The 22,844-nt window shown below is 42.2% G+C and overlaps 1 protein-coding gene across 3 annotated transcripts in view; it reads right to left on the reverse strand.

The window, feature by feature from the left end:
* LOC133384403 (uncharacterized) overlaps positions 1-22,844 on the reverse strand; it is a 101,576-nt gene that overhangs the window by 48,707 nt on the left and 30,025 nt on the right. For all 3 annotated transcript variants that reach the window (XM_061626322.1, XM_061626323.1, XM_061626324.1), the window contains 5 exons: positions 13,287-13,403; positions 9,922-9,976; positions 5,995-6,156; positions 3,326-3,422; positions 125-312 (listed from right to left, as the gene is read on the reverse strand). In XM_061626322.1, the coding sequence (XP_061482306.1) occupies positions 125-312; positions 3,326-3,422; positions 5,995-6,156; positions 9,922-9,976; positions 13,287-13,403 (619 nt within the window). The remainder of the gene's footprint in view (positions 1-124; positions 313-3,325; positions 3,423-5,994; positions 6,157-9,921; positions 9,977-13,286; positions 13,404-22,844) is intronic.

The following is a 22,844-nucleotide window of genomic DNA, read 5'->3' on the forward strand; positions in this document are numbered from 1 at the left end:
ACTTGCACCCATATAGCTAAGGACAAAATGTATTTTACCCTCTTGGATAAACATCATTACTTTATGTGCCAATATTTTATCAAATAATGAACATGAACGGAGTGGTGCTTGCAGCTTCTTTTACCTGCTTGACTGGGACACATGAAGACATAGATGAGAGTTCAGAGGATGGGATTCCACAAAGGTTGCCTTCCTTTCCATTCATGTTTAGAAGTGTTGTGTCTTTGCCTTCTTTTCTCTTCTTTTTCCTCTTTTGCTTAGTTGTATTCGACAGCTGCTTGATCAGTGTTGCCTGGAGCTGCATTCTTTGATCTGACCATTAAGAAAGATGAAGCTTTGGCCATTTTATAATGTCTGTTTGGCACACATTCATCACTAGGCTGAGACTGCCAGCATTACATGATGGAAGTTGCAGGAAAACACATAATCTACTTTCAACACTGGGAGCTATTGGCAGAGTTTGTTTGGATATTCCGTGAAGCCAGAATGATCTAGTGTTGTTTGCAGAAAAGTGGCATGTAATGTGGCAAATTAATTTGTACTTTCTTGAAGACCACATCATGGGGTGTATCGTGCAATTTGCAAGAAAGCAATATCTGACATAGGTAGATTTTGAATGTAACTAACATCAAACACAGCATAAGCAATAGGATATGGAGATTACTAATTATGATCCTGGCCAGGCAATGCTTTCTCAGGTTTTTGAAAATTGTACTTACATGTCCCCCCAGAACATAGGAGAAATTCTGATATTCTGTCACAGCCAGCTATGCAACATTCAGCTTAATCATGAGGACCAAATTAGATGATACATGAAATGTCTGGTTAACCCTTCCCTCCTGCACTATAATCCCAACGAAAATTGCTCCCCAAAGCCATTCATCACTCAGAGAGAGAAACTACCATTGATTAATCCCACCCCTTTCTTCATCATCCTGATTTTGATCAGCTTGCTTTTTAAAAATTGGGTTTTGGGTTTTTTTAATAAAATAAAATAAAAACAAAATGGATACATGAACTGCAATCACATGTTTCACATAGCATCTAGTTTGACTCCCCCAAGAAACGACTGTTCATGAACTGGCACCCTTGTAGGATTTTACCAGGATTGGCTACCATTTATAAGCAAATATGCAACATTTCCAAGCATAAAGAAAGCTTGTTTATTCAAGTGAGGGCTTTCTTTCTTCATTTTGAATAAGATAGTCATTCAGAAAATTGAAAAATGAAGATTGTAGATATGAAAACATTCCATCCATTTGTACAAAAATTTGTTTGTTTGTTTGTTTTATATCCTGCCCTTCCTCCCAGCAGGAGCCCAGGGTGGCAAACAAAAGCACTAAAAACACTTTAAAACATCATAAAAGCAGACATTAAAATGCATTAAAACATCTTTAAAAACATTTTTAAAAGCTTTGAAGACTTTAAAAAAAGGTTAAAAAACATATTATTAAAAAAAGGTTTAAAATTTGAAAAGGTTTGAGATTTGAAAATGTATGATCTGTTTGCATAACAAAATGTATGCAAAAGTCAGTTTTACAGAATACTATGTTCAGAAGTGCACAATAGCCACAAAATTGGTGGGAAATTACCAAACAGAATCAAGCCAAATATTGATGAGTTTCATTTTCATGTCAACATTTGCATATTCAGTGAGATAAAACCTTTTGCCCAACAGCTAAGCAACTTGTACAAAAATGAATGTATTTCTTTACTTTTCCTCCAAGTCCTGAATTTTAATCACAGCTCATGCAGAGCTAGGAAAATTATCCCAAATATGGTTTGGTCCCACAGCCAACTGAACTAAGGCTTAGGCAGTGGTCCTTTATATACTTTCTGTAAGTTTGCCTTTAGTTTATGTGATGGTGGCAAGGCTTTTGGAGGGTCCAGTCACATGGGCTGGATGGGGTTGAGTGCTTATAGAGAGTACGCAAAGATACTTTGCTGAAGCTTTCACTCAGTTGTGATAGGGAGCTTTCTAACTCATGGTCAGACAAGCTTTAGTTCCCAAGCTTTGGCAGTTTCCCTGAGCTGCGATGGGTGAACTACAGACCTCCATTGTGGCCTAGTGGAGGAGGACTTTCATTGCTTCTATTCACTGCCAGTTTTGGGAAGAATGAAAAGGCATCTCTGGGAAGTCATGGCTAGCTGTGATCTTTTGATCAACAGTAATATGAGATCATGTGGTAGTGGCACATTCTTCCTGTTCCAAGTGGTTGTGCTCCAGAACATGAACATGGAACAGTTCACAGTGTGGAACAATGAGCAAACTGTGCAATCAAGAATGAAGTTATGAAGAGGTGCAGACATATTGTTAAAAAAAGGTTTTAAAACATATTAGAAAGCAGTTCCAACACAGACACAGACTGGGATAAGGTCTCAACTTAAAAGGCTTGTTGAAAGAGGAAGGTCAAGCATGGCTCCCATCCAAAATGTTAGCTGGCTTATAGAGCAATGAAATCTATTTTATAAATCTAGAGGCTAGGGACACTACATTTTGGATATATGTGGGTGGCCACAATAGATGAGAGGAATTTAGAAAATTGCCCCCCCCCAATGGAACGGCTTCTCACGTCTTGGCAGGAAGAACAGATAAAGGTGGCACAGCTGGGTCACACGAGTGAGGAGCCCTTCTGAGCCTCCAGGGCCTTTGGCTGACTGCTGGCACTGGGCAGGTTTCATTTCATTACTTTTAATGAACCATTCAATACATTATCCATCACACAGATGTCATCAGTAGACATTCCACCTGGCCGCATCGGAGGAAAAGTTGAGGCAGTAAGACCCCCTTCATCTGCTCAGATGGGCCAACTGCCATTTGGCTTTTTTCCTCTCAGAACTTTCCCTTCCAGCTCTATTACATAACTTCATTATTCAACATTATTAAATAGTTGATACCAGAATTTGTTTATTTTCCTCTTCTTCCCCCTCCATTTTTCTTTCATGCTTAATATATTGTAAATCACGTGTGGGGAATCTTTGATCCTCCATATGTTGCTGAACTCAGCTCCCATCCCTGGAGTACATGAGAGGAGCCCACACTCCCTACAATGGCACTGTCCCTATTTTTTTGGAAGTATGCTAGCATGGGGAATTGCTGCACTGCAAGGCTTCTCTCATGTGATTTAGAGCTTCACACAATATGTGAAAGCGGCTGCCTTGCAGTAGCAGCACTTACATCACCAGTGTCAAGTAAAAAAGAGGCCTAACTCTTTTTTATTGCACCTCAAGTGTTTATAGAATCTGTTATTTTCCACGGCACTTTCTTTTCCAAAGTATTATTCCTGTTTTTCTGTAAGCTTATTCATTGTTTAAACAATCTTGCCTTGAAGTTCTTGTACTGTGTTCACAATGTACTCTTTTCTTTCCAAAAGCCTCTTCATCTTAAACTGCATTTTTTCCAGTTGGTCTGATACAGATCCCTATGAAGTAAAAAGGAACAGCACTTTGGGATTTTAAAGTGGCGAGAGAAAAATGTTCAACCATTCATATTTGTTCTCCCCTGTTAATGTGAAGTAAGAAATAAAAAGGCTTGTCTAAGTTCCATCCATAATTATGTCAGAGCACAGTTAGAGGTGTCTGTGTTCTTTAAAGCTGGGGGTGTTTCCCCCCCCCCGCTGTTGTATCAAATGGACCCAGGCAAATGCAGCCATCACAGTATTCTTGGATCCTAGTTATTTTAGCAAGAGGCTTTTGAAAATTAGAAAGGCCCCCTTTCCTATTTTACTGTTTATTTCAAGTATCAAAAGAGCTTTGAGGGATGAAGGTATGATGCTCCAAATGTTTCAGTGACATTTGAGGAGAAAAACAATTTGAAGAAGAAAAACCAACCCATAATGCAGCTACAACCCTATAAACACATGCCTTGGAATAAACCCCATTGAATATAATGAAACTTATTAGTAAACATCTAAAGAATTGTACTGTTAGGCTGGATTCCCATTTTCATGTAAAGGTAAAATGTGCTTTGATTTATGTCTCTGTGTTCATTTTTTCTTTGAGTAAATCAGCTTCTGAATATCCAAATCTTGTCCCCAACAGAGTATAGAGTTTTGCATTTATAGTCTACAAATTATGCAACTAAATAATAGTCAAGCAGATGTCTCGATCTTCTTGCCCTGAGCTTGGCCTAGAGCTCTGTGTGTACCCTGAGACACTCACAAAGAAAAGGGCTCTTATTATAGAGTGGCATACTGTGTACCTTTGGGGCTCCCTAAATGCACAAAAATCAATGAACTGAGGCGTTCACAGTTAAAATAACCATTTGAGCATGCCTGTCTGTGCCTGTTGTATGTGCAATATGTGCAATGGATTGAGTGTCACTTGGTCCCCTACACCACCAATGCCTACAGAAATTAGAAATGTTTTATAGGTTTTTTTAAGTATGTAAAAGCAGCAGCAGCAGCTTTTGAAGCAATTCCCTGGCAGGCTACCACCTTGCACTGCTGAGCACTGTTGGATGGAGGAAAGGAATCTGGTGCCCTTCCTTGACAGCACCACAAGGCAGCGGCAAAAGCACCAGGGCTGCAAGTTCAGTACCATGCAGACACATAGATGCCAGTAAATAGCAGCACCTGGCATGTGTGATGAAAAGAGTAGCTTATACTAGTTTATTGGACCGTTTGCACCCATACCATCTTAAGATCTGCTTCAAAGGCTTTCCTGGTCTGTCCAGCGTCTGGGTCAGTCAGGTGGGTGAGCACAAGAAAGAGGTCCTTCTCTATGGTGACCCCAGAGCTATTGAACTCCCTCTCATTAACTCTGTGCCAAATCACTATGCTGCAGGCTTTTTTTGGAGGCCCTGAAGACTTGTCTTTTTTTCAGCTGGCTTTCCAGGGATCATATTCATTAGCTAGGTGATGGTCTATGTAAATTATGTTGTCTCTGAATCTGCGATACTTTTGTAGCATTAATTTTTAAAGCGTTGAATTTTGTACTATTTTTAATCTTCTGGCTTTGAGTGTTAGCCACTTTGGGCAGGTTCTGGGCCCTGAAAAGTGGCCTAGAATATTGTAAATAAATGATAAATAATAAACTATACTGTGTGCCAGTATCCATTCAGCAGTCATGTCCCTGCATGATGCTGAAGTAGAAGCCACAGTACCACTGCCGCTACCTTGTGGTGCTGTCTAGTTGCGGCACCAGATTTCCTTCCTCCATCCAACAGTCCTCAGCTCTGATACAGAGCACTGGGTCCCCCAACACCACCACATTTAGTGGTGCTCAGTGGTGGAAGCTGATAGTCCACCAATAGACTATCACCAATTGATAGTCCAGTTCAATTGAATTGTATTGAATACAATAACTACAATATTGTTATTGTATTCAGTAACAATAATAACAAGTTATTGTTGTGTGAAAATAAAGAGTGCTTATCTACATATCAACTCAAGTTGTCATTTAAAAAGAAGAAATACAGTACTACCTCTCCTTCCTAGCTATTCTGTTTAACATTTCTCTGGGGAAATATTTATTACACTAGACCAGCCTTTCCCAACCAGTGTGTCTCCGGATGTTGTTGGACTACAACTCCCATCTTCCTGACCATTGGCAATGCTAGCTGAGGCTGATGGGAGTTGTGGTCCAACAACATCTGGAGGCACACTGGTTGGGAAAGGCTGCACTAGACTCTCAGTGACCTGAACGAGTCAATTTCACCACTCCTTTAACTTAAATGGGATTCAGGAAGCAATTGCAAGAAGACAGCATGATAGGCTTGCTCACCATACAATGGCATCCTGGTTCCCTGCCCTTTCCATTATGTCTGTACACAATTACCAAGCTTCAAGTTGAATGCTATAGTAGTGGTTAGGTGTAGAGTTTCCACTGTTCCACAGAAATAATCATCTAGAGAAGTTTGTGTTCGGAAGCTATGGGCATGTCAGTCTCTCTGTCTACATCTACAGTGATATATGTATATACATCAATGAAAATTCATCATTAGCATTAATGGAATGCAGATTGTGCTCACACAGACCAAAAATCTCCACTCACGCTTTCAAGAATCATTTGAATATTTCTTTCAATGTCTATGTTTTCTTTTGCTTTCTTCTGTATAAAAATTTCTTCTAGATGATCAAAGCCACCAGGCATTTCATTGAAATTTACATTTGATGTATCAATAGATTTCTGATGTCTAGGTACTTCCTCCGTGTCCTTAAAAATATGAAGAATGAACTGTTATACTTTTAAAATACAAGCACTTGAGCTTCAAGTGTACCATGATGCACCCGCCGGGCTGGTGCACATTGGCTCAAAAGAGGGGGCAACACAAAGGGGAGCCCTGACATGTGAAATGCGTGTGGGGGGGGAGCAGAATTTGCCATGTCAAGAGATCACTTTAAAACATCTTTCCCATTTTTCATATGTTAGTTGTTACATAGAAATGTCTGAGGACTGTTTCCTTTCAAAAATAAATACACGTACTTGTCCTGTCAAAGGGGAAAAAGTATGACAGAAGATGTTTCAGACAGGTTGTTCTGGGACTGGTGTTCCTCATGCATGGAAGTTTGGGTTTTTTTGGCAGTGTCCACATAATATCATTGTCAGACTGTATTACACCCCCCCATATAATCCTGATTTGCCCTTTCCAGAGAAAATCCAATGAGTTAAAAAACAACAGTCTATCTGCAATATTTCAACGATCATTTACAATATTAATATTTAAACACCCAAACACTAAAGGTGGTGGGTAGGAGGCAGGACATCAGCTGTTATCTCTTTGCTATGAACAAGCTTAGGCCTTCTTCAATGTTACACTGACGGAAAATAAACATAATTGGTTGAAGAGTTTCCTCTTGTCCAAAGACTTCCATTTGTGCAACAGAACTTCCCCAACTTCTCTTCCCTCATGCACCCCTGAATCTATTCTGTTTTTTCCCCCAACCCTCCAGAGCAGATTTTTTTGGGGGGAAGGGTGTTGCGCAGGGACATGGCAAGAGGAGAGGAAGGGGAAATTGCATTGTGCAAACAGAAGTCCTTGAAGGGATGGGACAACTTTGCTGGATACAACTCAACCATTTCTAGTTAATGGAGGAAGCCATTTATGTGAAGTGGCTCCTATGTGGTTGAGGTTGATTTTAACCAATCAAATCTCTCTTTTTGGGTGTTTTGCTGGCATAGTTAAAACTGGCCTGAGCCATATGGGAACTGCTTCACACAAAACCTTCCTATACATACAGGCATCCATGATGTTTACTTTCTCAGCAACAACTGTGATATTAATCTGGCATCAGAAGTGGGCTTTCTGCAAAGGCTTCTTTAAATTCTAGATAGTGGTTCAGTTTAAGTCCAAGTACTATAGGTCAGTTAGGTTAGGATTTGGGCTGATTGATAGCTGTCTAAGGCTAATCCCCACAGAGGGCTACCTCACACGGCTGTTGTGAAGATAAATATGAGAAGGGGCAGAGAGAACAATGCACACCATCCTGATCTCTTTTGAGAAATTCAGATAATACTTTTTATTTTTTTTATATGTTTAGCCCACTCCTGTTCAGATGTCACAAGGTTTTCAAACATCCTGACTTCTGAAGGAGAGCACCTGATTATAAGTATTCCAGGAAAGCTTCATTTTCTTTTTATCCCTCCCCCCCCCCAAGCTTCATATTTAATATTTTTAGGCTGAAGGATAAAAATCCAAACTGATGCTTGTTATAGAAAACCTGGTGATAAAAAACTCAAAATGCAACACCCTGACACCTACTACCTGCCTGCTTTGTTTAAATTTTCTAGACTAATTTTTAAAAAACCCATTTGGTAATTGTATTGCATTTGAAGTTGTTTTTGGCATAGTGGTGGGAGTGTTGGACTAGGACCTGGGAGACCAGGGTAAGGGTCCTCACACAGCCATGAAGCTCACTGAGAGTCCTTGGGCCAGTCACTGCCTCAGCGAAAGGCAATGGTAAACCATCTCTGAATGCCGCTTACCATGAAAACCCTGACTTGAAGGCAGTCCATTTCCATTTTCCATTTATATATGCAATTATTTTAACTGTGTTTATGTATGTAGTGGTTTTTAATTGCTTTTAAATATACAATTGTTTCATATGTTTTTATTGAATTGTTAAATAGCTTTGAGACTTTCTTAGGAAGCAATTCATAAATGAAATTATTATTATTATTATTATTATTATTATTATTATTATTATTATTATTATTATTATTATTATTATTATACATTCTGGCAGGTTATTTTTTTAAATTCCTCCCTCATGCTAGTCAAGGAGAAGTGTGTACATTTGCATTCACTGGAAAATGAATTAATATATGCAAGTAAAGGATAGCCAGTGCGATGTGCATTCTTCTGATTGAGTTTTCAGCCTAAAGACCAGTGGTAACTGGTGACTCTGATGTCGGTGGGGTAGTGAATCTGCTCCAGGGCCACATTCACACTGTACATTTATCCCACTATTATTCCACTTTAAACAGTCATGGTTTTCCCCAAAGAATCCTGGGAAGTGTAGTTTGTGAAGCGTGCTGAGGAAAGCCATACTCCTCTGACAGACTTGCAATTCCCAGAGTTCCCTGGGAAGGACTGACTGTTAATCCACTCTGCCAGTTGTAGCTCTGTGAGGAGAATAGGAATCTCCTAGCAACTCTCAGCACTCTTCACAAACTACAGGATTCTTTGGGGGAAACCATGACTATTTAAAGTGGAATAACAGTGGAATAAATGTACAGTGTGAATGTGGCCCAGGTTTTAGCCTGAATTTGACTAGTCTGACTAGTCTGAACCTGCAAGTTCATATTAAAAGCCCAGAGCAGATTCACTGTTCCACAGACATCAGAACCACCAGTCTCCACTGCTAAAGACAATGTAAATGCAGTGGTAAGGAAAGGTCTGCCAGAACAGATAAAGCAATGTGGTTTGTACCATTCTCAGGGAAATGGACAAAAGGAATTACCAATAAACTATTCTGTGGTATTGAAAAAGAAATGATAAAAGCTAAGAGATACACTTGGGGGCCAAAAAGTTCCAAGCTGTTGAACAGGATATATGTCCTTATCTTCTATTTCAATAGCATACTACGTTTGTCACAGTTGCTATGGCTCCAGTCACAATTAGGAGAAACTGGAAATATTTTAGCTTCTGATTGTCAGATATCAAAACAGAGGGTACGATAGTGGCAAAGAGGACAAGATTAAAGGGGAAATAGAAACTGGTACACTGCCTCAAGGTCATCAAAGCCGTCTTTGTTGTCCCGTATATTGTTAACAAGTATTTTTCTTTCTTTCATAACGATTTTTCATGTATAACCAGGTATTGAGGGATTTACACCGGTGTATCTCTGGTTCGGCCAGGGTGAGGGATTTACACTAGCATGACTTCATCAACTCCCAGCTTAACTAGGGAAGTCCAAGATCCACCCAATCCAAACTCTGTCATCCCAGCGTATCTTGGGTTTGAATTGACCTGTTAGTAAATTAAAGCAACAAGAGAAACTAGACCAACTGTTTTTTTTCAAATTTCATAGCATGTAAAGGAATTCATTATATTGCATGTTTCTGGCAGTCACAGACTACAGAGTACAGTAACAGAATACAGAGGTATTCTATTGTTGTATCATACTATTCATTCGCACCCTATCCTTGCAGTTGATTTATATTATTTAGCAGTGATTTTATATTCTACCATTCTTTCAAGGAGTTCAAGGCAACATACGTGATTTCCCCCCTCCATTTTATCCTCACAAACACCTAGTGAGGTAGGTTAAGGTGAGAGACAATGACTGGCCCAAGGGCAACCAGTGAGCTTTATGGCCATGTGGGGATTTGAATCTGGGCCTCCCCAGTGCTAGTCATAATCCAGTACTCCAACTATTACATCACAGTAGCCCACCAGAGCAGCAGTTTGGTAGAGGCTGAACTCCTGTTTGAACAGAACACAAGTTAAGTTATATTTTCTCTTCCAAGGTGCCTTACCTCATGATTGCAGTATTTGAGAAAAATTCTCTCATAAAATGATAAGCGTTCTGGACTTTGAAAGAAGGTAAATAAATTAAAAATTAGGAAAGCAGAGTTATCTTGCATCAAATGATAACATGCCTGTATAAAATGGCCATAATAGATCAAACACCACAAGTATAATTTTATTATCACATTTAATCTCAAATACAACACACTCCAATGCAGGTAGTTTACACATTCAGTCGAGAGCCACTGATTATGGACATGCATATTCAGGCCTTCTTGACATGGGACCGGCAGAATGGTCATACTAATTTATTTACTTTATTTATTAAATTTATGTCCCACACTTCCTCCAAAAAATAGCCCAGGGCAGCAGAAGCTGGGGTGTAAATAGGTGGAGGTATTTTTTAAGTACCTTTTTGCCCTTAAAGAAGGGGAGGGGGAGACCAGATCTTGACCAATATCTCTCCAGATATTGTTGGACTCCAACCTCCATCAGACCTGGCCAGCATGGCCAATGGTAATTCAACAACATCTGGAGGGCCACAGGTATCCCACTCTTGCCTTAAGGGCAAAACATATCCTGGACTGTAGGCCATTTGGATATCTATCCAAAGCTAGGTCTGTAAAACCAGACTAGCATTCTGACAAGGAAGACCATTTCTGTATGTCATTGTGTGTACAACCCAATAATTACAACAAATGCCTTAATTTCTTTTGAGCCTAATCTCTTAGCCCCATCTATTATTTGCAAGCTTTCAAATAAGATGACAAATGACCATATATATCCTAATAAGTGTGCATGTGTCACTTTCTTTATTTTAGGGGAGAACAGTCTGCCTAAAGCATGAAGGGAAAGGCACGATGGATGGTGAACCAGTTTTCAACTTTCTGGTATGTCTATCATGCAGATTGCCAAGCCAGTCTCACACCAAGAGTGAAGAAAACTTCTGGGCTTGCTTTTTAATCTTACATCTGTCTTCACCCACCAATTTGTAGACTTTCCATGTTTTAACATCTGCATTTGACTAATCTTCAAGAACTGCTGAGGTTATAGTGAAATAATGCAGGAGTAAGTAGTATTCCTCGACAGTATTATTTTACTCAACCTTTTCCTTCAAGGTCTGTTTTTCTTATTCCAGAGAAAAGGAGTGTAATGAGAAGGCAGCCTAAGAACACTCCTCTTTTTTTTCTTTTGGCAGGTTCTCCCATCCTTTTTTGGCCTGCACTTTGCCCAGGTGCAGGAGAGGATGAGAACTTGCTGACACTGGGTCTGAGACATTTAAAATGTGAAGAAAGGGAAATTGGAACCCACCTGTGGTTTGAACTGTAACAAGAGATCAAAGGCGGCAGCTTCCAAGCACAAAGGGTGTGCATCAGTTTGGTGAGCAGCTCTGAATCTTTGATGCAGGACACTCTGATCAAATGAGAATATTGTATCCTAGCCTTGGCATCCTTGTCTATAGTAACATTTAGCTAATTATGTACCTGCCTGATTTTTTGGGGGGTCTTTTCACTACTTTTCCTAAGCGAGGGCATGTGTGCACAAAGTAGCACCCATGGCTTTACTTAGGTAGGAGAGGGGGAGGTCCTTAAAGACTCCATCAACTGTCCTGCTCTGACATTGTCTCAGTTCGCTGCTACTACTAGTGTTTTGGATTGGGAATCCAGTGAAGTTGTCCTGTTCGCACAAGAACTGTTGCCTGCACAATGGAACTCCCCTTCTCCCCCTCTGGCAACCAAGAGGTCTTCTGTATCTTTAAAAGTTGGGCAGGGGGAAGGGAGAATTCCACCTTGTGGTTTTTCCCATTATAGTGTTGCAAGAACACCTGCACTTGGCTGACTTTCTCTTCTCCTAAAGATACAGGATCAGTCTCAGGCCCTGGCAACCCTATTTGGGGGCACACAGGGAGCACATGGGAAAATGAGAAGGAGGGGAAGGTTTGTGGCACAAGGTGAAGTCCTTGTACAAACGGAATGACTTCATTTGGACACAATCCTTTGCAGAGCTTGGAAAAGTTACTTTTTTGAACTACAACTCCCATCAGCCCAATCCAGTGGCCATGCTGGCTGGGGGTGATGGGAGTTGTAGTTCAAGAAAGTAACTTTTCCAAGCTCTGATTCCTTTTTTTTTTAAGATTAGGATTGTTTTTTAAAAATTGCATTGATTTTTTTTAAAAGCCTGAATATAGCTGACAGCATTTAGATAAGTGAAAAGGTAGATGGTACATCTTAAATTGAAGAAACAGATAAAAAACAAATCAAGTTATTCCTCTTAGCTGGGTTATAGCATACAGGTCCAAGACCAGGGTTATCACCTTTTGGGGGGCAGTGGCTTTGTGCTCTTAACACCTATGAAATTCAACTGGTGCAGCCTTTTCCAGTGTGAAGCTGCACCTATAAATTTCTGGATGTAGGTGTGGTTTTAAATAACCTCTGTCAGGAAAAAAAATGGCCAATTTAGCATTGGCCCAGCTGGAGAAAAGGAATATTGGGCTATACTGACTTTTGAGTGGAGATGGACAAATCTGACAATTTAAGTTTCTCTAATTTTCTGCTTTGTTCAACTTTAAGTTCAGTTCCCCACATTTCCGCATCAGTTGGTGATTTTTTTTAAAAAAAAGCCCTCATGAATATTCACCAGTATTTTAGTGCAAATTTCTTCTAATATACACATTTTTGTATGCACTTTTGCCTATGCACATTTTTGCAAAGCAATTTCCCCTGTGATAATGCATTTTTGTATTTTGTTTTTGCTAATATATGCATTTTTTGCACACTTCCCAATAATCTGTGCATTTTTGTATACATTATTTGATCAAACTGCACTACAAAATTGGAAAAAGTGCAAGTTTCAAAGGATGGCTGTGTTTCGGTTCACATAGCATTTTAGAGAGTGTGAATTAGGTACTTTCACCTTTAAATGCAGACTGAGTCAAATTCCTTCCCATCCTTACATTTGAACAGGGCGTTCTCCGCCTGTCTCCATGGCATTTTAAACCTCATGGCTCATACCATGACCAAAATGGTCTTCAGGTTTTTAAAGGCATTATTACTCACAGTAAGGCTTCTTGTTCTGGCTATCAGAATTCCTTTAAAGGCCGGTGAGAAGGGGAAAAAAAATCTTATTTCAGCACATATTTTCCAGTGACACAGCCTTCCTTCAAACACTTTTGTACATAAACCATCGCGTCATTCCACTAGGCTGGGAGGGGGGGTAAAATATACATGTACGTGTCTTTCCACCATGAAGCTACTAATATTATTTAGGCAGCTTTCCTGGGTGTTTCATTCTTAAACTGGTTTACATTCTTTCCCAGTGAGTGAATATGATAAGCACAAGTGTCTATTTATAACTAACAGTGGGTGAGACTTACTTAATGATGCAGTACTTGGTTAAAAAATCCAGAATGCTTGGCCTGAATCTTTGTGTTTCTTCCATCATAACTCTACTATTTTGGCTATTCCTCTGAAGGCCTCTCTTGATACTTGGCCTGTGGCAACAAACAAGAACAACACCCACATAATAGGAGACAATGAGTCATAACTGGGATTTTGAAAGAAAAGCACACTTTGCACATTGTTCCTTTAGAAGAATGAGAAAATATTATGGAGTTTTGGGGGAATGTATGATATCAGCATAATCCAGCAGCCTCACGGAAGGTTTATGACATAATCTGGAAGAGCCACCATTCTCAGCCTGTACCGAAAGTGGATATGGGGCAAAACAGTATTTTTAAAATAAAATAAATAAACTTCAGTAGGAAAATATTTGATCCCACTCAGTAATTTGCTCTCAACTCCACTAATGTCCTGATTAAAAGTCTCAGTTAGTCTCTGTTATCATAAACTAGTAATTTAACATGCTGTTTCCTGTTAGTGCTGTTGAACCAGCTCCTTTCTGGATCTAGGAGATCCAGACAGCATCAGGAGTATTGGCATGCCTGCAGTGCCAGCCTCACATTTACAGAGAGAACAACATAGATTGGCGTAGGCAATGTGGTGCCCTCCAGATATTGTTGGGTTACAACTCTCACCAGCTTTAATAATTAGTCATGCTGGCTGGGGCTTATGGGACCTGGAATCCAACAACAGCTGGAGGGCACCATGTTGCCTACCCGACATAGATGTTAATCATCCCCCCCATCCTCTTATGCTAGCCAATTTGCAAAGGGGTTACTCCACATTTTGGCAAAGCGAAGTGGGTCCTGAAACAAAATGTGAACTGTTCCTGTTCACTGTTCCAGCCAATCAGCCAGCTGACCAGCAATACCCTCTTCCAGAATGCTGGATTGCATTTCTCTTCCCTTCCCTACCCAGTTTTCCCTCAATAGACACTTATTATTCTGTGGTGACTAGTGTGCTCCAAACTGGAATGGGTTGGTTATTCTTTTTGGCTGTCTTAGGTCCCCCCAGGGTCGGCTCCAAAGGGCGGCTAGGTGGAGCCCTGGCTGAGGGCCCCTGGGGCTACAAGGGTCCCTGAGGGTCCCTCCACTCCCCATCTGCAGAGCTTCCAAGCTGCCCACCATTCCCTCGCTCCACCTACCTTTCTCTGCTGACTTCTTTTGTGGCTGCCATTAACCAAGATGGCGGCCGAGGTTTCCCTAAGGTGCTGATGCCCCTGCCGCCATTTTGGTTGATGGCAGAGATGCATGCACATAGAACGCATGAGTGCCATCAACCAAGATGGCGGTGGAGGCTTCAGCCCCTTAGGGAAACCTTGGTCACCATCTTGGTTAATGGTAGTGCTGCGTGAGCAGCCCACATAGCTGCAAATGACAGGAGACAGGTAGGTGGGACATGTGCATGACTGCGAGTGTGTGTGTGCATGTATGCACACACATGCCGGGGCCCAGGGCAAGCTGGTGCCCAAGGGCCCCGGTATGCCTGGGTCAGGTCCTGGGTCCCCCAAACTGATTTTTTGTTTGTCTGCAAACTTGGATTTCCCCAAGAATGCTGATACCTCCATCTTGTTTTTCAGTGGCCCCGTGTTGGCTATAATTCTGCAAGCATACACCAGCTCAGTTTGCTATTAGAGAGAGTGATGGAATTATTTCTATGGCCTGAGGGGGCAGGTCAAATGATCTGTTTAACAATTTCCATGATATTGCTGTTTTGATGCTTAATGGTGTGTTTTATCTTATATTATTGTGACACCCCCCCTCCTACCATCACCATTGTTCCCCCACCCCTCCATTTTATCCCTTAAAGCTTCACCTTCCCTCCATGGATCACCAAAGTTCTCCCCTTCCCCCCCCCGAGTTGAAAGCTCCCACCTTCTCCCAGGTCATCAAAGCTCCCACGCCGCCCATGGGTCACCAAAGCTGCCACCCAGCCTCCCACCCAGCCTCTGAGCTGCTGCTGCTGCCGCTGCCACTGGCCTCCAGCCCACACTGCAGCTGATGCTGCCACTGGCCTCCCACCCAGGCCAAGGCCTAAGCCACAGAAACTGAACCCATCATGTAGTTTGCTGGCTCGCTCAATGGTCTTTGCTGCTGCGCCCCACTCGTACCGTCTTGCTGTGACATCATGATGACTTACATTTTTATATTGAGAGACAAGCATTTCCGATTTTCATCTTTTTTTTCACACTCTGATGTGACCAAGAAATAAAAAAGAGGGTGGAGCTATACATACATGGAATGCAGGAGAGAGGCCATCATTCAGTGACTAAGCACATGCTATGCATGCCAAAGATCACAGGCTTAATCCCCAGCAAGTCCAGTTAAAAGGGTTACATAGCAAGTGATGGGAAAGACCTCTCTGCCACACACTCTGAAGATCTGCTGCCACTCAGAGTAGATAATACTGGGGCAGAGTAATAAATGGTCTGACCTGGTATACAGCAGCTTCCTATGAGGCTATGGTGTTAGGAACAAATGATTGAAGTGTTTCACATATATTTATCTCAGTAATTCTTACAACTGTTCTGCAAGGCAGGTCTGCACTACTCTCATATTGCAAATGGGGAATGGGTGAGGATGAAAAAGAGTGCACAAACAATAGGACGATGATGGATATTCTTGAACCAGATTCAAAATGATAGTCTAGTGCACGGATGCTTTTCTGCAGTGAAGTCAGCGTTAAAGGATTTTGAAAATCTCTTCTATAATCCATGCAAGTAAAAAAAAAATCAACCTACCCACCCCTCTCAGACTTTCTTTGTTTTATTAACAGTTTAAAGAAATGCACCATGATCTCATCAACAGATTTTGAAGTCACATCTTTCAATTAGAGCATTATGTGAAATAGGACAGCTGTAAGGATATGGTGCAAGGGCTTACAAAGCAACATCTGTAAAGATCAGATAGCTCCTTGTGTGCAGGACAAAGCCTTAATGTGAGGAGGATCACAGGAAATTTCAGTCTATAAGCTTTCAAAATACATTAATAAAAGGATTCAGTTCTAGCCAGAATATTCACAAGGACAGCCGACACCATGTCCTTAACTCACCCTCCTGGATAATTTAGTACAAGTCCTAACAGACATTTCTTTGATAGTGTCCCCATCATCATCATCATCTGCTTTCATGAGGGCTGTGCTCTCTCCAACTCAGTCATGACAGCAGCTACTGTGATGGTAATGCTATGCCCAAAATTCCTCCTGCATGTTTCCAACCATTCTCCATCAATTTATGGGAAAAGAAATTGCATTCAAAAATTATGAAAGGGAAGAGAATATTTTGGTCAAATTTTCATATTAAAAACTGTTTAAACTTTTTTTAATATTATATTTTTAAGTTGTTGTAACCTACCCTGTGATCTCATGATAAAGGACCAGTAAGAAATGTAAATAATAACAACCGTAATAATAGGTGTGGTGTATGGTTTTTTGTGCTTACCTTATATTCAAGATGACCAAGGGTATCCTTTCTTTCATGATACAAACTGTCTTTCCTGTGGCCTGCACACTGCACCCTTCCTGGGTGCCAGCATGTCCTGAAAAGATAATGGCGGCCCCAGCTGGGGTTTTCTGTAAGCACCCCCGTAAGTACAGGAAAGTGGGGAAGCTGCCTACTGTGCACCTGCCAGCATCTTTTTTTAAAGTGTCTCTTTGTCAATGGGCTGGAAGAACACACTGTTGTTCACCAATACAGGCTGATCAGGCTTGATTTTCTTTGGATGCTCTAATTCCTGTTTTTATTTTAATATAGTGACCTTGCCTCAGAAATGTGACATTTCAACTAGCCATTAAACTGACAGTTCCCAATCCAGCCCTAGCCATATGCAGGGCTGACTTCGTGTTTCAGAGGGCACAAGGCAAAGTGCCTTCCCATATCAGTGGTTGCTTCTTGATGGGGTTGCCGGGATACATTGCCTACCCTGGGCTGCCTTTTTAAAAATCCCAGCACTCTGATGCAATGAGCACTCATCTGGCAATTCCCCCAGACCCAGATGAGATCTCATTGTATTAAATTGCTGAACATTTTTAAGGTGCAGGGTATGCAAGCATGTCAGAAGTGGACTCCTGCCTGAGGCTGAGTCCCCAGTAACTACCCAAGGATACTTAACTAGTGGCTTGCAACCATTATTGGCTCTGGGTGGAAATGCACAGTCCCACCATCATCAAAATACATATCCAGCCAATTCATTGGGGCAGATGAGCACAATGATCTAACAAGAGGAATCTGAACAGAGAAGCAGGCTTCTGTTGCAGATCTGAACTGAATACAGTGTACTAAACTATACACAAAGGCTCTAATGTATCTGTTTTGCTGATGTCTGTTTGGTACATATGGGTCATCGACAAATTGTTGTTGTCTCTTCTAACCAATTTTGGCTAAAGGCAGGAATTCTAATGATTAAATGGTATAAGAAAGACATTTGTTAGCAGTATCGAAAATGGAAGAGTGAAGCATGCAATCAAATCACTGAGGGGTGATTCTTACATTATGGCCACCATGTGGAAGCTGACTGCTTCACTGTAGTAGGGACTCACATTTTATCAGTTGCAGAAGGCATGGTGGGGTCACCTGACCTCAGGTAGGTTGTATGCTTCTGCTACCAGGAGGTAGAGGAGGAGTGGCGAGGGGGAGTAGCGAGGTAGCAGCGGCTTCAACAGTACATTTGCATTGTCCCAGCCTCTCTATTGCCTCGCCCCTGCCCCTCTACCTCCTGATAAGCAGCAGCAATGTGACTGGCTGGAGGTCAGGTGAGTGCCGATGCCCTACCACACTATCCTTGACTGCATTTTATTGGTTGATTTATTGTATTTACATACCACCCATCCTCCGGGTGGACTCTGGTGTACACATGGCAGCCAGGCAATCAACCTAACCATAAAAAATAATTTTACAGCAAAAAATAAAAATAAAAAAATCATTGTTTTCATGTTTCCTTCAGTTTTCATTGAAACAAATACTTCTGTTAAAACACACACACCACCATTACTTGGTGTTTTGTGAGATCCTCAGCATGTGTTAGATTTCCATTCTTTGGAAATCCATGTGATCACCCACGGATTTGGAAGAATTAAGACCTATGTACAGTATACATGTAAAGGGAGTAAGAAGAAATGGAACTCATGTATTAAAGAGCTTTTCTGGAAGAATAAGCCAGGATAAATTTATCACTGCTGGCACTTAATGTTCTTTTCAGCAGAAAAGTGACAGTACGACTTCCAGAGAATGACCATAATGACTAATTGAAAGCATTGTTGTTTACCAGTTAGCTGCTTATTTTCTGTCAATAGCAACAAAAGATTACAGCTACTGCAAAACATTTCCGGAAGGCAAAGTGACTTCTATCATTTTCAGTTTGGGACAGTTTGTGTTTTTATTCTAACTGTGGAGATGTTCTGACAAGGTTAATGCTTTAATCTATAGCATCAGAGAGCATCCCCAAGAAAGTGTACCCATACATCATACATAGGCCCTATTTTAGTTCTTGTGGCCAGTTCTTGGTGTCAGTTCCTGGCAATGGAAAAAGCAGGAATGTGGGGCAATGCATGTGCCAGAAATCTAATGCATGTGACAGAAATCTAATACAATGCAGGTGGTACACAGTGCATGACTATGACCAATCATAACATGTCTCTTTGAAATCTCCCCAGATTTATATGCCCTTTCTTGTTCAATTTACTTTTCTTATTCTAGTATATTTTAGTATATTTATATTTTAGTATATTTATATTCCATCTTTCTTCCACCATAAAACTCAAGACACCCGTCTCCCATCCAGGCATGGCCAGACCCAGATCTATGATCGCTCTTGTTGGAAATTCCTTCTCATATGCTGGCATCTTTGCCGGCCTGCATTTGTTGTTTCTGTCGCATTGTTGTTGTTGTTGTTTTCCAGCCCTTCACCTTAAGGTCCCAAGACAGGTTACAACAATTTAAACACAACATTAAAAACTTTTTAAAACAAATTTCAATCACAAAAGTAGGGTGGGTCCTAAAAATATACATCCCAGGTATCAAAGGCCAGGGCAAAGTGGTGCATCTTCAGCATTCACTGGAAACTGCACAGTGAAATTGCCAGATGCACTTTTGTGGGGAGGGAGTTCCACAACTTAGGGCTGCTACAGAGAATGCCCTCTTCCAGGCCACCCTCCCCAGCTTCTGAAGGTGGTGGAACTACCAATAGGGCCCCCTCTGCTGACCTTAACATCTGAGAGGGTCTGTAGGGAAGGAGGTAGTCTTTCATATATTTGAGGCCTAAGTAATTTGTGGCTTTAAACACTAATGTGAGCACTTTCAATTGGCTCAGAAATGAAATGGAAACCAATCCAGCTGTTTTAAAACGGGAATTATACAAGATCTAAATGGAACACCAGCCAGTACTCTGGCCACTTCATTTTGAACCAATTGAAGTTTCCGAGTTATCTTCAAGGGTAGCCCCATGTGGAGTGCATTGAAATTGTCCGGTCTAGAAGCAACCAGAGCATGGAGTACTGTGGCCAAGTTTTCTCTGTCCAGAAGGAACTGTACCTGGCAAACCTGAAGGAGATGGAAATAGGCACTTCTAGACACTGAGTCCACCTGAGCCTCCAGTGACATTGTTGAATCCAGAAGTACCCCAGCTATGTACCAGTTCCTTCCAGGGGAATGCGGATGACACTCAGCTCTATCTCTCGTTTAAATCTTCACCAGAGTTGGCTGTGGTGACCTTGTCCAAGTGCCTGGAATCCGTGAGTGGATGGATGGGAAGGAACAAGCTGAAGTTGAACCCTGATAAGACTGAGGTACTACTTGTGGGGGACAAGAGAAGGTTGGGCGATATTGACCTGAAGTTCAATGGGGTGAGTCTACCCCTAAAGGACCAGGTCCGCAGCCTTGGGGTTGTGCTTGATTCCAGGCTGTCCATGGAGGCTCAGATTTTGGCAGTGAGCCGGGCAGCCTGGTACCAACTACACCTCATACGAAGGCTGCAACCCTACCTTCCTGTTCATCAGCTCCCACTAGAGGTACACGCCCTGGTCACCTCTCATTTGGACTACTGTAATGCGCTCTACGTGGGGTTACCCTTGAAAACGGTCCGGAAATTACAACTTATACAAAATGCGGCGGCTCGACTACTTACGAATAGTCGCCGCCGAGATCACATCACACCAGTGTTGTTCGATCTACACTGGCTTCCAGTTGTTTTCCGAGCCCAATTCAAGGTGTTGGTATTGACCTTTAAATACCTACACGGTTTCGGCCCAGTTTATCTCACGGAGCGCCTTCAACGCCACCAATTATGCCGCCCGACAAGATCGGCCACACAGGGCCTTCTCTCAATCCCGCCAACAAAAACAGCCAGATTGGCGGGTACAAGAGAGAGGGCATTCTCAGTGGCGGCCCCCACTCTTTGGAACTCCCTCCCACAAGATCTCCGGCACGCCTCTTCCCTAAATGTATTTCGGAAAGCCTTAAAGACCTGGCTCTTTCAACAGGCCTTCGGGGTATCCAGGGAGGGTTAATTGTTATAACTGTAATGCCTCCTGCCCAGTTTTAATATTGTTGTTGCAGATGTATTGTTTTTATATTGTATCACTGTATTTTATCAATTGTATCTTAACGATTTTGTAAGTCGCCTGGAGTGGCCATTGGCCAGATAGGCGACATAGAAATTAAATTTATTTATTTATTTATAGACCATCTCCTCACCTCCCACGCTCAGCACAAGGGCTGGTGCCAAAGGGTGGCCAGGTTGGGCCCTGGCCAAGGGCTCCGTGGCCCACAGGGCCCCCTAAAAGGCCCCTTGTTAGGGAGAGGAGTAGCGCTCCCCTTCCGAAATCCATGGCAGGGTTTCTGCTGTGGATCACAGGGAAACACCTTCCAGGCCACCCGCCTGTTTGCTCTCTCTACCTACCTCTCTCCTGTCTGCTGCTGCTGCACGCGCTACGCGCCCAGAGCTACCATCAACCAAGATGGCAGTGGAGGCTTCTTTAAGGGGCTGATGCACCTACTGCCATCTTGGTTGATGGCAGGCATGTGCGCATAGCGTACCGTGCATGTGTGCCATCAACCAAGATGGCGGCAGGGGTATCAGCCCCTTAGAGAAGCCTCCGCTGCCATTTTGGTTGATGGCAGATCTGTGCACGCAGCAGCAGGACACAGGAGAGAGGTAGGTGGAACAGGCAGGAGCCACGAGCCCAGGGTGCATGCCTGACTGTATGTGTGTATGTGGGTGCTGGGGCCAAGAGCAGGCTGGTGCCCAAGGGCCCTGGCATGCTTGCCTCCAGCCCTGCTCAGCACACATAACACTTCTGTCTTCTCAGGATTCAGCTTCAATTTATTGGCCCACATCCAGCACATCACTGCTTCCAAGTACTGGTCTAACACCTCAACTACCTCTCTGAATTCAGACTGAACAGAGAGACCTGGGTGTCACATGCTTATTGATGACACCTCACTCCAAATCTCCTGATGACAGCTCCCAGTGGCTAAATAATATGGGGGACAAGATGGAATCCTGCAGAACACCACAGGACAGCTCTCATGGCACCAAACAGTAGCCTCCCATAACTACATTCTGGAAACGGCAATGGAGGTAGGAGCAGAACTACTGAAGCACAGTGCCCCCCACCTCCTTCAGATGCACCAGAAGAATACAGTGGTCAACAGTATTAAACATAGCTGAGAGATCAAGGAGAGTGAGAAGGGTTGCACTCCCCTGCCCATCTTTCTCCCAACAAAAGTTATCAATCAGGCCAACCAAAGCAGTTTCAGTTCCATGGCCAGGCCTGAAGTCATACTGTAATGGATCCAGGTAATCAGTTTAGAGCAAGTATGCCTCAAGCTGGACTGCTACCATCCACTCAAGCACCTTGCCCAAAAAGGAGATGTTTGCCACTCGGCAATAGTTGCTAAATATTTCTGGGTCCAGCTTTGACAGCTTTGAGTCAAGAAGCCCAGTGTTAAGGGGGACTTTGGAGACCATAGAATTGGTCTATCAGAATCATTTGTTAAATTAAACCACATGTTTTTTGCATCACATCTTGGGGTTCTGGTGGTTGAGCCATTTGAGGAAAATTAGAGCAGTTGATGCTGGATTCTTATTTCATGGAAATTCTGTTAGTGAAAAGTACAAGCCAAATATCAACACAGGGATTGAATATAGGAGGGAGATGGTTGTTGGGGTCCCTAGGGTGATCATCTTTAAATGATATGATGCCTTTATTTGTTTTATTTATTATTTTATTTATATCCTGCCCTTCCTCCCAGCAGGAGCCCTTTAGGGGCCCTTCTTTAGCAGATTCTAATTCCTCATTAGATTTTAGGTCCATAATTGACCCTTCTGGAAGTATTGATTATGGGCAGTCTTATAACCCTAGGGTCAGACTCCCTTTCTTCAAGGGATGGGGCTGGGGATTCAGAGTGGGACTCTCCTTCAGGGCCAGCCCCAGATGTACATACTACACCAGAAATGCTTGCACAATAGGATACCATTGTGCTAGTAACTCTCCAGTCTAAGAAGGTTGCATTGCCCTCAGCTGACCTTGAGTATTCC

The sequence above is a fragment of the Rhineura floridana genome, chromosome 4 (assembly GCF_030035675.1).
Source record: "Rhineura floridana isolate rRhiFlo1 chromosome 4, rRhiFlo1.hap2, whole genome shotgun sequence".
Classification (NCBI taxonomy): domain Eukaryota; kingdom Metazoa; phylum Chordata; class Lepidosauria; order Squamata; family Rhineuridae; genus Rhineura; species Rhineura floridana.